This window comes from Dendrobates tinctorius, unplaced genomic scaffold, assembly GCF_039654945.1.
Source record: "Dendrobates tinctorius isolate UK_male_01 unplaced genomic scaffold, ASM3965494v1 ptg000187l, whole genome shotgun sequence".
In the NCBI taxonomy this organism is placed as follows: Eukaryota; Metazoa; Chordata; class Amphibia; order Anura; family Dendrobatidae; genus Dendrobates; species Dendrobates tinctorius.
In genome coordinates, this window is record NW_027361854.1 from 1,035,847 (window position 1) to 1,051,991 (window position 16,145).

At 46.5% G+C, this 16,145-nt stretch overlaps 1 protein-coding gene across 14 annotated transcripts in view; it reads right to left on the reverse strand.

Annotated features, from left to right (window-relative positions):
- The window catches only part of DGKA (diacylglycerol kinase alpha), a 339,192-nt gene that overhangs the window by 12,546 nt on the left and 310,501 nt on the right, over nucleotides 1-16,145 (reverse strand). For all 14 annotated transcript variants that reach the window (XM_073552212.1, XM_073552217.1, XM_073552211.1 and 11 more), the window contains 6 exons: nucleotides 14,750-14,824; nucleotides 14,396-14,481; nucleotides 9,078-9,167; nucleotides 8,547-8,707; nucleotides 4,761-4,825; nucleotides 4,459-4,549 (listed from right to left, as the gene is read on the reverse strand). In XM_073552212.1, coding sequence (XP_073408313.1) covers nucleotides 4,459-4,549; nucleotides 4,761-4,825; nucleotides 8,547-8,707; nucleotides 9,078-9,167; nucleotides 14,396-14,481; nucleotides 14,750-14,824 — 568 coding nt within the window. The remainder of the gene's footprint in view (nucleotides 1-4,458; nucleotides 4,550-4,760; nucleotides 4,826-8,546; nucleotides 8,708-9,077; nucleotides 9,168-14,395; nucleotides 14,482-14,749; nucleotides 14,825-16,145) is intronic.

Genomic DNA, 16,145 nt, shown 5'->3' on the forward strand with positions numbered 1-16,145 from the left:
AGGCAAGATGGAGACGGGCAGGATTGGAGATGGGTCACGATTGGAGATGGGTCAGGATTGGAGGTAGGGGCAGGATGGAGATGGGGCAGGATTGGAGGTGGAGGCAGGATGGAGATGGGGCAGGATTGGAGGCGGGGCATGATTGGAGACATTGGGGGCAGGATGGAGATGGGGGCAGGATGGAGATGGGGCAGGATGGAGACATTGGGGGCAGGATGGAGACATTGGGGGCAGAATTGGAGACATTGGGGGCAGGATTGGAGACATTGGGGGCAGGATTGGAGACATTTGGGGCAAGATGGAGATGGGGCAGGATTGGAGACAGGACAGGATGGAGACAGGGCAGTATTGGAGACGGGGGCAGGATGGAGACATTGGGGGAAGAATGGAGACATTGGGGGCAGGATTGGAGACATTGGGGCAAGATGGAGATGGGGAAGGATTGGAGACAGGGCAGGATTGGAGATGGAGGCAGGATTGGAGACAGGGCAGGATTGGAGACGGGGGAAGGATGGAGATGGGGCAGGATGGAGATGGGACAGGATTGGAGACATTGGGGGCAGGATTGGAGACATTGGGGGCAGGATTGGAGACATTGGGGCAGGATTGGAGACATTGGGGGCTGGATGGAGACATTGGGGGCAAGATGGAGACAGGGCAGGATTGGAGACATAGGGGGCAGGATGGAGACATAGGAGGCAGGATGGAGACATAGGGGGCAGGATGGAGACATAGGGGGCAGGATTGGATACAGGGGGTAGGATTGGAGATACAGGGGGCAGGATTGGAGATACAGGGGGCAGGATTGGAGACGCAGGGGGCATGATTGGAGACATGGGGGCAGGACTGGAAACACGGGGCAGGACTGGAGACACGGGGGGCAGGATTGCAGGTACAGGGGGCAGGACTGGAGACACGGGGGGCAGGATTGCAGGTACAGGGGGCATGATTGGAGACAAAGGGGGCAGGATGAAAAACATGGGGGCAAGATTGCAGGTACAGGGGGCATGATTGCAGACACAGGGGGCATAATTGGAGACAAAGGGGGCAGGATGAAAGACAAGGGGCATGATTGGAAACAGGGCAAAATGGAGACATGGGGCAGGATCGGAGACACAGGGAGCAGGATTGGAGACAGATGGGGCAGGATTGTAGACAGATAGGGCAGGGTGCATACGATGGAGACAGATGGGGAGATCATATGGGGCACAATGGATACTCATGAGGGTGGGATGGGAGAACATATGGCTGAAGCCAGGAATGAGACACACGGGGGCCAGGATGGGGGATATAATTACCATAGGGGCTAATTAAAGGATATTATTACTACAGTGATGTATTTATTTTAATTTTTTGAGTATACTGTTTTAAATGGGGGGGCAGTCCAGTTACTGTGTAGAGTGATACTATGTTGACTTTTTTCTTCATGTGGTGTAGTGTAGAAGTTGGGAAAAAAATAAGTAATGTGTTCTGCAAGTGGAACTCTAGATAACTGTTATTTCCAGCAGAGACGAGCCCTGGCTGGAAGAAGTGATGGCGATCTGTGCTGGATGAAAGATGAAAAGCAAGGATGAAGGACTTCACCTAGAGCCGTCACTGGTGAGTTAGTGTGTTACCTATAAACTGACACTATACACTGTATACTATATACAGAGGTCCTGTGTATAATGTCACCAGTGATCACTGTATTACCTGTACGTTACATACAGAGCTCCTGTGTATAATGTCATTAATCACTGTATTACCAGTACACAGACACTGGATAGTAAGTACAGATCCCCTGTGTATAATGGCACTTATGGCGATAGTATTGTTTTTTTATTACTGATCAGTACTGTAGTATTCAGTCACTATGTGGTGGTAATATGTGGTCTGGATATGGTGTTGCGGTATTTGTCCCTTGTATGTGCTATTATTTGGTCACTTTGTGGTGGTAATATGTGGTCTGGTCATGGTGCGGTGGTATTTGTTCCTTGTATGTGATATTATTCGGTCACTGTGGTAGTAATATATAGTCTGGTCCTGGTGTGGCGGTATTTGTTTCTTGTATGTGATACTAATTATAGGTCACTATGTGGTGGTAATATTGTGTCCGGTCATGGTGCGGTGGTATTTGTCCATTGTATGTGATATTAATGGTCATTTTAAAAATTGAAAAATTAATACAAATGTACCTAAATTGTATTGCATATTTTAACAAATATTTAATAGGTTACAGTAGAGTAGAGCTCAGCCAAAAGTGTCTACAGTGTTGTGATGGCGGCTTAAAAAATATTTTGGTGAAAAAAAATCTGCTGGCTATATGTGTGATCTGGTGATGGGAACTGTTAATGTGTGATTGGTGAGTGGTGAGAAGTGGAGTTTTCCAAGAGAGGGTGGTGGGACTGTGGACAGTTTGAAGGATGGAGGCAGGGCTGGGGTGGAGCCTGGGCGGAGTCTTACGGGCCCTGAAATTCCTAGTGGCAGCCATATGCTGCAGCAGTTCAGGAATGTACGGAGTGCGGACACTGGACAGTGTGGAATGGATGGATCCTCTTGGTCTGGCCTTCCCTGCCTGCTCCAGGTAAGAGTACTGCCTGAGCTGAGCAGGACTGAGGGACTGGGACCGAGGCGCAGGCATGATTTTGGGGGGCTCCTGGGGTGGGGGAGAACTGAACATGGCAGGCATGATTTTGGGGGGCTCCGTCCTGGGGGAGAACTGAAGAATGATGGCCTGGCTGCTCATGAATGGGGAGCCTCTGGCGTGGGAGAAGGGAAGCATGGCCTTGGCTACTCATGAATGGGGGGGCCCCTGGGGAGAAGCATGGCTGCTCATGAATGGGGGGGCCCTGGGGGAGATGCTTGGCTGCTCATGAATGGGAAGGCTCATGGGGGAGAAGAAACATGAATCAGGCGGCCCACATAGGAGGAGAAGCAGTATAAACTGGGGGGGCCACATGGGGAGAAGCAGCATAAACTGGGGGGGCCACATAGGGCGAGAAGCACTATGCCAAAAGTAGACCACATATGGGGGAGAGCATTATGAAACAAAGGGAAACGGGGGTGCCTATATATATTACCTATCTATATGTTTACATAACTTTGTTGCTCTATGAAGGACTGGGGGGGGCCCGAAAAATTTCTTGCACAGGGGCCCACTACAGTCTGTGTCCGCCCCTGCTGCATAATATACCATGTGTTGGTAGTATAGGAAAGTCCATGATGCTAAAATCAGTAACCGGTGGTAATAAAATATGACATCACCGCTATGTATACAGGAACTGATTTTCTGCACAAAATAAAATGCTATATCATTGAGGAGGTCAGCAGATTCAGATTTCTATTCTATTTCCGATTCCTTTCTTTGAGGTGTATTTCTCACTACTGGAGACTACAGAAAAGTAAGTATTGTATATTTCCAAAGTTCTAAGTAATAATTAGTACACTAACATTTAAAGGGTTATTCTCAACTATAATAGGCAAAACTATAAAGTGCTTCAGATCAAGAATGATTTTTTATTCTATATTTTACTGCTCGATGCCTAGGCCTCATATGAGATCTACAAGCAGTGGCAAAACTTGTGCCTCTTTCCAATAGAGCTTGTTCTCAAGCTTGCTGGATCACAGGAGCCCAATGCTGCCTTCTGATCCAGCCAGCTTAAGCTCCACTGCTCCTCCCATGTTGTCCCTGCTCCAAACCAGTTACCTGCCACCCTCCATCAAAGTAAATACTGAATTAAAGGGAATCTGTCAGCAGGAGGTCATCCCCCAAAATGATTTATATCCACTTGTAGCTCTTTCAGATACAAATTCAGCAATACCTTTCTGTGGCCAGTCCGTTCCTCTGTTCCCGAGAATCAGAGTTTGAATGGATATGCCAATGATGCGCAAATGTTTCTGATGTGTGGAAGCATTTCTCAGCCTCTGTTACTCTGGCTCTTTTCCCCACACTGCATCATCCTGCTTGTCTGACAGCTCCATTGCTGGGTAACTCCAAGAAAAAAGTTGTCAGTCAAGCAGAAGGAGGCAACGCTGTGTGTGGGAATTGAGCCGGAGACAGACTTGGGAAGTGCTTCTATGCGGCAAAAGCACTTCAGTGTCTTTTGCATATCCATTCAAATGCTGCTTTCTCAGGAACAGAGAAACAAACTGGTCATGTATAGGAACTTCGAAATTTGTTTTTGAAAGAGCTCCATCTGGATATAAATAGTTCTGGGGTGAAATCCTGCGGACAGATTCCCGCTACGTATTTAAAAAACAGCCACAACAGCAAAACAGTGTTTTGTTTTGTTTTTTAGAAACAGTAGTGGTGCAGTGCTAACTTACCATGAAAACCCAGACTAAAATTAATTGTAGAATTGTTGTGGTCTCTATATTTTCCATTTGAATCAACATCATCCAATAATTTCTCCAAGAAACATTTGATACTAAATTTAAATGAGCTGCAGATAATCCGGGCGTTACGATAGAAACACTAACCTCAATTGTCACATAGTCCTTCAATTTCTTACATGTAGAGAAAACGGTTTCTGATGTAGCAAACTCAAAATACCAGAGTTTATTCTTCATCCTATAAAGAACACATCACACCCGCAGGTTATTCAATCAGTCACAGGCCTCTTGTGTTTAAGAAGAACCAGCAACAGAGAAGCCTTGAACTTCAGCAACTTAGGATCGATGAATGTATTACAATATTCTTTTAATATTTTAATTTATACTATATGTGTTTCTATGCAATTCTTGTCTCATTAAAAAGAGTATAGCAAATATATCAATGTCACCTGCTGTTGAATTTCTCAGGATATTTCTCCCTCATAACATGAAACCGATGAGCGATGGAAGCATCCTGCAGAAAGAACACACCATCAGACATTTGTTTTGGTGGTCCGCAAGCATATAATTGATGAATACTGCACATCTGTGGTACATTACAATGTGGTACCTGCAATTATTGGAAAACTTTATGTAAATAAGTTGCAGAGATTCCAACGTAAAACCTCCTTTTTGTGATACAAAATGTCGCTTTTGTTTCAGAAAGCAGTGAATTGGGCTATCTCCCCCTAAGTCAGCATCCGTGCAGGAATTTTACTAGATAAATGAATTCTTTGCTGCCACTGAGAGGAAATTCAGAACACATGATGCAGAGACTGATGTAACAGAGATGAGTAGGTTTTTAAAAAATATATATTTTATCAATGAGTGTGGTGTCATGGCACGGTGTATAACAGGATGTGGGGTTATCATTTGCATTATTATTATTATTTGTATTTGAGTGATCAAACTGTGAGGAGGGCTGTTTGGAAGCTACAATATTGTGCGGAGGGCAGTGTGGGGGCCTTTATATTGTGTAGAGGACTGTGGGGGGCATTATACTTTCTGGGGGCCTGTATGAAGGCCATTATACTGTGTGGAGGGTTGAGTGGAGGCCATTTTACTGTGTAAAGGACTGCATGGGGTCTATTATAATATGTGGAGGGCTGCGTGGGGTTCATTATACTTTGTGTAGGGCTGTGTGGGGGGCATTATAGTGTCTGGAAGACTGTGTGAAGTCATTATATTGTCTGGAGCCATTCTAATGTATGGTGGTCATTATATTGTGTGAAGGGGGTGACGTGGGGATCGTTATTCTGTGTGGGAGGGGGGTTGCATAGGGGCTAATATACTGTGTGCATGCCATTATATCATGTGGAGTGGTGTCCGGGCCATCATACTGTGTTGTAGGACAGGATTGAGGGGCTGTCATACTGTACATGTGGAGGCTACTGGGGTCGGGGCTGTGGAGTCGGTAAGCCAAACCACCTATTCCGTCTCCTCAATTTTACTGACGTCCGACTCCACAGCCCTGCCTCACTACTGAGCATGTAGATAACATGCAGCACAGTCATCTTACCTAAAAGTCGAGATCCTTATATCAGGAACAGAACAGACATTTATAGGAGATTTTATAAATTTCCCAAATTATTCTGAAAACATTTACTGCACATCCTGCACTAAACTACAAGCACTATTGCTGTTTATTAACTTTTTTGCTGTTCTTGATATAGTAACACTTTTATCTTTGCATTCAGCTTGTTGCATAGATGGCTGATTATCGTTGAAGTCTAGTAGTAGTGCCCAAACATTCACAGTGCTTAACATAGTAACATAGTTTTGAAGGCTGAAGGAAGACCTTATGTCCATCTTGTTCAGCCTATTTTTAGTGCAGCTGTTCTGCATTGTTGATCCTGGGGAATTCAAAAGACCCACAGAGTAGAAGCCAATTTTCTCCATAGGGAAAAAAATTCCTTCCCCTAAGCTGGGTCAACCATCTACCTATAATATTATGTTAATCGCAACCTTCTATACTTTTACTCACAAGAAAAGCATCCATTCCTTTCTTGAATTCATTCAGTGATTTGGCCATCACCACTTCCTCAGGAAGAGAATTCCAGAGCCTCACTGCTCTTACCGTGAAGAACCCTCTTCTATGCTGGTGCAGAAACTGTCTTTCCTCCAAACGAAGAGAATGCCCCCTTGTTCTCATCACAGTCCTTGGTACAAACAGTTCATTGGAGAGATCTCTGTATTGCCCTCTGATATACTTGTACATATATATTAGGTCTCCCCTAAGTCTTCTCTTTTCTAGAGTAAATAGACCTAATTTTGATAACCTTACATGATCTTTTGTATTGCACTAGTAGGCATTGCTTTGAAGCTAGAAAATGTTGCTGTCAGTATTAGGCTGTGTGCCCATGATGCGTTTTGTTAAGCGTTTCCGCAGCGTTTGTGCCGGCTCAGACGCTGCAGAAATGCTTAAAAGATGCATCAAATTAATTTGCATGCGTTTTTGGCTTTTTGTGCCAATGCATGCGTTTTTAACCGCTCAGGAATCGCTTAGCGGCTAAAAACGCAGCATGCTCATTAATTCCCGCATTGCTGAGTGTTTTTAGCCATCCCCAATGTTCCCAGAAATCGCGTGTCAAAAACGTGTAAAAAACGCGCAAGAAATGCACGGAAAAAGACGGGCGTTTTCTGGAAAAGGGGATCCTTTTCCTGAGCGTTTAAAAAAGCTAGCGTGGGCACATAGCCTTAATCTCAGCCAGCTTCAGTACAGTGCTTACAAGCTAGACTTCAGCAGCTGTGGTCAGTTTCCTAGGCAACAAGATGTAAACAAAAGAAACGTGTTACTATTTCAAGAATGTCTGCAAATTTTGATAAATAGTAAGTTGAAAAAGTGCTTGATTTTACAAGCACTACACTACAGTATCCATCTATGAAGATGTGATTAACTTTTTAAAATCAGATACAATCCAAAGTAAGTGTCATGTAGAGACAAGGGGCTGTGGGCACCTATCTGGTCCCTCAAACTAGGGGCAACCTAGACGATCCCTGTCCCCCAGATTATCCCGGATGGTATAGATGCCGGGGGCTTGTACCTAGCTATGTTCCTAACTTAACCCTTATCTGAGCCCTCCCCCACCCAGGGTGGCGAGGGGCCGAAGTGTATGGGAAAAAACTAACCAGACAGACGGGGTAAACAGATAGGGATAAAAGAAAACAACAATTATACAAATGCACTCACAAAATAATAGCAGAGTGGGAATCAAGGGAGGTATAGGAAGGGGAAACTAAATGTGAGTGGATAAGGATAAACACGCAAACCAACTCCAAGCAGCAATCTCCAGAAAAACTCTCCAACCGCCAACTCCAAACATTGAACTTTTTCCTTCAACACCAAACCAGGAAGTAGAATTATCACTGGCAACTCCCAAGTGCCAGTGGCGAGCACATAAACCAGAGGAGAGTGGCCAACACTGAACAGCTGAAACAATTCGGGATGGAGAGCTCCAGGAGATCAATGGAACTGACTAACCATTGACATGACAGATTAAGGAAAAACCTGCACTGTTTAATCAGATGGCGAAGCAATTCTAATAAGTGCAGGAGTTCGTGTAACCATACCCACAATCTTAAGGCCCCTCTCTGTCGCAGTATCCCAGTGACAGTAGGCTTACTGTCAGACATATTTTAAACTTAGCTGAGTTCCTATAATACAGAAGAACGGTGACTTTTTCCTTCATCAGATTACTGTGCAGTGGCGTAAAGCTTGGAGTAAATATATTTGTACAAACAGAGGAGACAGAGCGCACATGGCAACGCATGAAGGCTGTACAGCTTCATAGTAAACGAGCATATCGTCTCCATGACAGTATAAATGAGCCCTGGAGACTGGAGTTCAAAGTGGAACAATAGCTTAAAGAGAATCAAGCGTTAAAAGTATGGACACATCCATTCCTAAAAGGGTTTTTCTTGGTACTATTTTCCACTGTTTAGATTCTTTGCTTTATTAACTTCATTTTTATTCAAATGTAATTTTTTTGTGAGCCTTTATGTATTGGAAGTGAATGTGGCATTCATACAGGCAACCATGCAGCATAGAGGAAAAGAAATGGTAAATAATTAGATACTTACAATCATATAATCTTATTCTACACTACTTTTTGCAAAGAAAATCTGTATCTCCGCATTCCCTAAGTGTCCCCGTTCCTCCAAGCAATGCTGATAAGTGCCAACAAATCCGTACGTACCACTCCAATGGAAAAGTAGTTATTGATTATCTCGTATGGGACAGGGTCTCCTTTTTCCTCAGTGTTCTCTGGTATCACCTCAATGTTCCATCGGTCCATCAATAATATTGAACTTTTTTCAATATCTTTTAACACTTTAACCAAATTTTCACCATCATACCCTGAAAAGTCAGAAGTTTATATCTGAGGATCAAATTGCATAAACTGCATTTATTTATTTTCACGTTGCTAATGAGGGAGGTACCAAAACCTCCTCCCTACAGATTCATTTTGATATTTATTTACAATGGTTTCTTAGTGAAGTGAGAAAAACACTGCAAAAACATCTAATGTAATAAAATACTAAAGCTGACCTATGCATAATAGCAATATAAATGACAAGTAAATACACAAAGAAATATGGTAACATAGTCAGTTTAAAAAGGCACAGGGGTCAAGACATAAATTCCGCCCATCTACCAGATGACAGTACTTTGTTATACCATTGGTCAGTATGTACAGCATACCAAAGAGAACATTAAAAAATCTCACCTCCTCCCCATCTGAGACATCGAGCAAGGTCATTCCCTGTACCCAGGGGCAGTACAGCTACAGGAGGCCTTTGAGGAAGATTAGCTTTGTCTAATAAAGATGAAAAGGAATGAGATGATATCTTTTGCTTTATTTTTTAATATAGGCAAAATTGACATCTTTTCCCATCAGATATCCTTCTTCCATTGCATGATCCTGGCTATACTTAAGGACTAGTGATGAGCGAACATGCTCGGATAAGGTGCTACCTGAGCATGCTCATGTGCTTACCAAGTGTCTTCGCCGTGCTTGAAACATGGATTTTTGTGAGTACTCACCGTAAAATCCTTTTCTCCGAGACGCTCATTGGGGGACACAGAGACTGTGGGTGTGTGCTACTGCCGTCTGGAGGCTGACACTAGGCATACAAAAAAAAAGTTAGCTCCTCCTCCACCGCATACACCCTCGCCCCTATAGCGGGCGGAAACCAGTTTAGTGCAAAAGCAGGAGGAGGACATACAAAAATTAGCCTTAATGCAATAAATCATATGTCTGAAAAAGGGATCACCCTGTCTTAAACAAGAAAATATGTTAAATAATAAGTATGAGCCAACCGGCTATCAGGGTGGGTGCTATGTCCCCCAATGAGCGTCTCAGAGAAAAGGATTTTACGGTGAGTACTCACAAAAATCCATGTTTCTCCTTCGTCTCATTGGGGGACACAGAGACTGTGGGACGTCCTAAAGCAGTCCCTGGGTGGGATAACACTCACCGATCCAAGCCGCATGCTTTCCTGTTTAAAGGTGTGCCACTGCTGCTTGGAGAATTTTTCTGCCCAGACTCGCATCTGACGAAGCCTGAGTATGCACACTGTAATGTTTACAAAAAGTGTGCAGGCTGGCCCAGGTTGCTGCCTTGCATACCTGTTCTGCCGAAGCCTGGTGCCGAAGCGCCCACGAGGCGCCCACTGCCCGAGTAGAGTGCGCCCTTACTCCAGCTGGAACTGGCGTGCCTCTAATACGGTAAGCCTCCTGAATGGTTAGGCGAATCCATCTGGCTATGGTTGACCGTGAGGCTGCGAGGCCCTTCCTGCGCCCTTCGGGGATCACAAACAACGAATCCGTCTGGCGGAAAGGTGCTGTCCTCGACACGTATCTCCTGAGAGCTCTTACCAGATCCAATGTGTGGAGCGCCTTTTCCACCCTGTGAACTGGCGCTGGACAGAAAGAAGGCAACACAATGTCCTCATTAATATGGAACGAGGACACCACCTTTGGTAAAAAAGGTGGCGGAGGCCTAAGGACTACCTTGTCCTTAAAAAAGGTCAGGAAAGGGGCTCTACAAGATAACGCTCCCAACTCCGATACTCGCCTAATGGATGTTATGGCTACCAGGAACACAACCTTTCTGGATAGATATGCCAATGAAACATCCTGTAGTGGCTCAAACGGAGCCTCCTGTAGTACCGACAGGACCAGATTAAGATCCCAGGCCTCCAATGGTGCTCGGAAGGGAGGTACTAAATGAACGACCCCCTGCAGGAATGTTCTGACCTGCAAATTGGTAGCGATCTTTCGCTGAAACAGGACCGACAGGGCCGATATCTGTCTTCTAAGAGAACTTGGCGTCAAACCTGCGTCTAGGCCAGACTGAAGGAAAGCCAGTATGTTGGGCACAGAGAAGGACAATGGTGGAACCCCGTGTTCCCGACACCACTGGAAGAAAACCTTCCAAGTGTTATAATAGATCCTTGCCGAGGCTGGCTTTCGTGCCCTTACCATTGTCACGACTACCTCGCGCCCAAACCCCGCCTGGGTCAGCACCCAAGATTCAATGGCCACGCCGTCAAACGCAGGGCCCCTAAGTTCGGGTGGTAGATCGGTCCCTGGGACCGTAAATCTGGTCGTTCCGGTAGCCATGGTACGTCTGCGATGAGCTGTACCAGATCCGCGTACCATGCCCGTCGGGGCCAATCCGGGGCCAGCAGAATTGCCGGAACCCCCTCTGTCTTGATCTTCCTGATAACCCTGGGGAGAAGTGGCAGCGGCGGGAACAAGTATGGGAGCCGAAATTGGTTCCAGGGTATCACCAATGCGTCTGCTGCGATTGCTTGCGGATCCTGAGACCGGGCGACAAACACGCCCACTTTGGCGTTCTTCCTGGAGGCCATCAAGTCCACGTCTGGTGTTCCCCAGCGCTGGCAAATCTGCTGGAACACCTCGGGATGTAGTGACCACTCCCCGGCCGTGATGTCCTGGCGGCTTAGGAAATCCGCTGCCCAATTCTCGACGCCTGGAATGTGAACCGCTGAAATCATCGAGTGGCTCCTCTCGGCCCAGCGGAGCACATGTCCCACCTCGCACATGGTTGCCCTGCTGCGTGTGCCCCCCTGGTGATTCACGTACGCCACTGCCGTGGCGTTGTCCGACTGAATCCGAATCGGGTATCCTGCTAGCACGTGTTGGAACTGCTGCAAGGCCAACCGTATTGCTCGAATCTCCAACAGATTGATAGGGAGACGAGCTTCCTGAGGCGACCACTGCCCCTGTGCCGTGTGGTGGCGGAAGATTGCTCCCCAACCGGAGAGGCTCGCATCGGTCGTGATCACTAACCAATGATCCGGAGGAAAGGGCTTTCCCTGCAGAAGCGACCGATCGCGTGTCCACCATTGAAGAGTCTGTCGGACCTGAGAGGACAACCTGCACGGGTGATCGAGTGAGAACGGGCTCCTGTCCCAAGCGCTAACAGGGCATGCTGCAGGGGGCGGAGATGAAACTTAGTAAACGGGATTGCTTCCATCGCTGCCACCATCCTGCCCAGGACCCCCATCCCGAATCGGATAGTATGGAGGCCTGGCTGTTGAAGTCTTCGAGCTCCCTGTCGGAGTGCCCGAGCCTTGTCCTGAGGGAGAATTACCAATCCCTGGGAGGTATCGAATATCATCCCTAGGAAAACAATCCTCTGGGCCGGCGTGAGGAATGATTTCTTCCTGTTGATCATCCATCCTAGACGAGACAAGGTATCCAGTGTGATGGTGACACTCTCCTCGCACGCTGGACGGGACGGGCCCTTTACCAGAAGGTCGTCCAGGTATGGCAACACCACAATGCCCCGGGAGTGAAGAGTGGCCATGGCGACCGCCATCACCTTCGTGAATATTCTGGGGGCCGTGGCCAAACCGAAAGGCAGCGCCACAAACTGGAAGTGCCGTCCCTCGACCGCAAACCGTAGGAATCTGTGATGCGGGGGAAAAATAGGGATGTGTAAATAAGCATCCTGAACATCGATTGAGGCCAGGTATTCTCCCTTCTCCATGGAGGATATAACCGACCGGAGGGACTCCATGCGAAAATGCCTGACCCTGATGAACCTGTTTAGTAGCTTTAGGTCCAGAACCGGCCTTATCGCTCCATCCTTTTTGGGCACTGCGAACAGGTTGGAATAAAACCCTTGGGTTCTTTCGCTCCTTGGCACCGGAACGATGACCCCTTTGTGCTGCAGCACTTCGATGGCCCCCCGTAATGCCTCTGCCCGAGATCTTGACTTGGGAAGCCGGGAGGGAAAAAATCGTGTTGGCGGACGTTTTATAAACTCTATCTTGTACCCGGAAGATATCAGCTCTGTCACCCATGCGTCGCGTGCCACCGCAGCCCATATGTGACAGAACCGTTGCAGACGACCGCCAATCCTGCTGTCCTCGGGTACCGCACTTCTCGAGTCATTTTGTAGAGGGCCTCTGGGACCTGGCCCCCCTTGATCTGGGCGGACGCCCTCGCATCCTACCCAGCGGGTTGGTCCTGTAGGTGACCTGACGCTCTTTGTCATGGTTATAGCGCGCAGGAGCGGGGGTATTGGCCATTGCCGTCCACGCGGGTGCGCGAAATGCCCGAAAACGCGCCTGAGGCTGACGAAATGGCGTCCTTGTTTTCTGTTGTGGGAGAAAACTACTTTTACCCCCTGTTGCGTCCGAAATGAGTCTATCCAATTCTTCCCCAAATAGTCGGTTACCCTGAAAGGGCAGGGAAGTCAAGGATTTTTTAGACACCGAATCAGCCCGCCACAGCCTTAACCACAAGGCTCTCCTAATGGCGATTGCGTTTGCTGCTGCAAGTGCTGCGCTATTAGCTGCATCCAAGGATGCATTAATTAGATTGTCACCCGCCATTGCGATCTGACTTGTTATCTCGGCCACCTCTGCTGGCAACTCCCTATCCTGCAGGATCTCATTTAAAGAGTCCGACCAGGACATCATGGCTTTGGCTACCCATGTTGCCGCAAAGGAAGGGAAGAGCGCTGATCCTGATGCTTCGTAAACCGAGCGCGCTAATCCCTCTATGAGCCGATCCGTAGGGTCCTTGATGGCCGAACCACTAGGCACTGATAACAGGGATCTCGAGGCCAGGCAGGATACCGGGGGATCCACCGCCGGAGACTCTGCCCATTTTTTACAGAGCTCTGGCGCAAATGGATATCTTGATCCTAGCATCTTCTGTCCTGAAAAAAAGCTTGTCTGGCCGTTCCCGGTGCCGCTGCACTATATCCTCGAACTCAGGATGAGTGCTGAACACTCTCCGCGGCTTCCGGGCCTTTTTAAAAGACACCTTATGCCCTGCGGTTAGGGTGACCTCATCCCTCCAAAGACACTAAGCAAAAAACTGGTTTCCGCCCGCTATAGGGGCGAGGGTGTATGCGGTGGAGGCGGAGCTAACTTGTTTTTTGTATGTCTAGTGTCAGCCTCCAGACGGCAGTAGCACACACCCACAGTCTCTGTGTCCTCCAATGAGACGAAGGAGAAAAATATGTTAGAATCCCCGCAGCTGTATGTCTCGCGGATGTTTAACAGCTGCAACACCTGCAGCGATTGCCTGATTGCTAGGCCACCCCTGCATGTGATGCGACTGTCGAACAGCTGCGAGACATGCAGCCGTGGGACTCTCACATATTATTCGAGAACACCGAAGACACTCGGTTATCACCCGAGCTTGCTCAGGTAACACCTTATCCAAGCACGTTCGCTCATCACTATTATGCACACATCTAAGAGTTGATCCCAGTACTATATGAAATAGCACATGATCTTGCAGTGCAGTGGTCATCATACTTCTTTACTTATGCACAATTTGTTCTTGTAGAAATATAATAAATGCAAGCCAAGAATCGTAACACTATTCCCTTTGATAAAGCATTATTTTAGTATTGTAATTTTGTATCGCTATGAACTTTGATAATAAGTAATTGATATATATTAATTCAGATAGCACTGGTGGCATTTGTGTTTTTAAATGTAATATTCTTTCACCCTTTAAAAAAGAAAGAAAAAAAAAATAAGTTGATCTTACCAATGGCATCCAAAATCCATCCAACAGTACCATCCCCGCCACACACTAAAATCCGATACTCTTGGACATCCCAGAAGAAATTGAGACTAAGGACACAAAAGAGAGTAAATTTAAGGTTATAAGACATGATATTTGGTGTTAAAAGCTTTCCCCCAAAAAAATATATTATAGTATATGTTGTCTAAGTGAGTCAAATGGTTCCATATTTTGTCCATAAAGCAAAATGGAAGTTGACTGTGCCCAAATAGACACTTCTCCAAAAGGAACATATCCTAGTGGTATAGTGTTGTTTTTGGGAAACCCCTTTAATGTATGCATTTTAATAATTGGATAAATTTGCTTGTATTTTCTTACCCGGGTGAAGGCCCTCCTTTAATTAGATTATACACTTGTCGAGGGTTTAGCAAATACTGAAACTTGCGAAGAACTCTGCAGTGAATAAGAGAGAAATTCAGAATTATAACAGGTATGTTTGAGTTATTACGGAATATATACCATAAATATACTATTTTTATCTCTATATATAAAACTGAATGTATGTGTGTGTGTATGTGCGTATCACCAACCAATCACGAAGCATGTTTCATTTCAACAGAGCTGTTTAAAGGAAGCTGAGCTGTGATTGGTTGCTATGAGCAACAGTTTTCCTTGCAACCAATCACTAAGCATCTTTCATTTCACCAGAGATGTTTAAAAGAAGCTGAGCTGTGATTGGTTGCTATGAGCAACAGTTTTCTCACTCCACGACAACACCTCAGCAGACAGTGACCAGGTGGGAGAAATCTAGCATCCCCGGAAACATAAGCTCCCAGCCATTGTCTGCCCCCCAGAAAGGAGCAGAGAGCACATGACAGAAATGAATCACCCTCTCCCTTGCCCATATACCCATCACACATCCTCCATCCCATAGGCACATCTTCCCTCTTAAAGGAATCATTGGTATGGAACTCAGGGCAAATCCATCTTGTGCTTTGGTTCTGACCCCAGGCCTCTCTTAAAGGGATCCCCGGTATGGAAGTTAGGACCCTTCCACTAAGTGCTGTGGTTCTGACCCCAGGGTCTCTTAAAGGGATCATAGGTATGGAAGTTAGGGCAATTCCACTACGCAATCTGGTTCTGACCCCAGGCCCCTCTTAAAGGGATCATAGGTATGGAAGTGAGGGCAAATCCACTCTGCGCTTTGGTACTGACCCCCATGCCTCTCTTAAAGGGATTATTGGTATGAAAGTCAGGGCAAATCCATCCAGCGTTTTGGTTCTGACGCCAGGTCTCTCTTAAAGGGATCCCCGGTATGGAAATCTGGGCATTTGCCTTCAAATGCTCTGGTACTGACCCCAGGCCTCTATTAAAGGGATCATTGGTATGGAAGTCAGGGCAAATCCATCCAGTGCTTTGGTTTTGACCCCAGGCCTCTCTTAAAGGGATCCCTGGTATGGAAGTTAGGACCGTTCCACTCAGCACTGTGGTTCTGACCCCAGGCCCCTCTTAAAGGTTAAAGGAATCATTGGTATGGAAGTTAGGGAAAATCCAATATGCGCTTTGGTACTGACCTCAGGTCTCTTTTAAAGGGATCTCCGGTATGGAAGTTAGGGTAAATCCCTCAGTGCTCTGACTCTCACCCCAGGCTTCTATTAAAGGGATCGTTGGTATAGAAGTCAGGGCAAATCCACTCAGTGCTCTGGTTCTGACGCCAGGCCTCTCTTAAAGGGATTCTCGGTATGGAAGTTAGGACCGTTCCACTCAGCGCTCT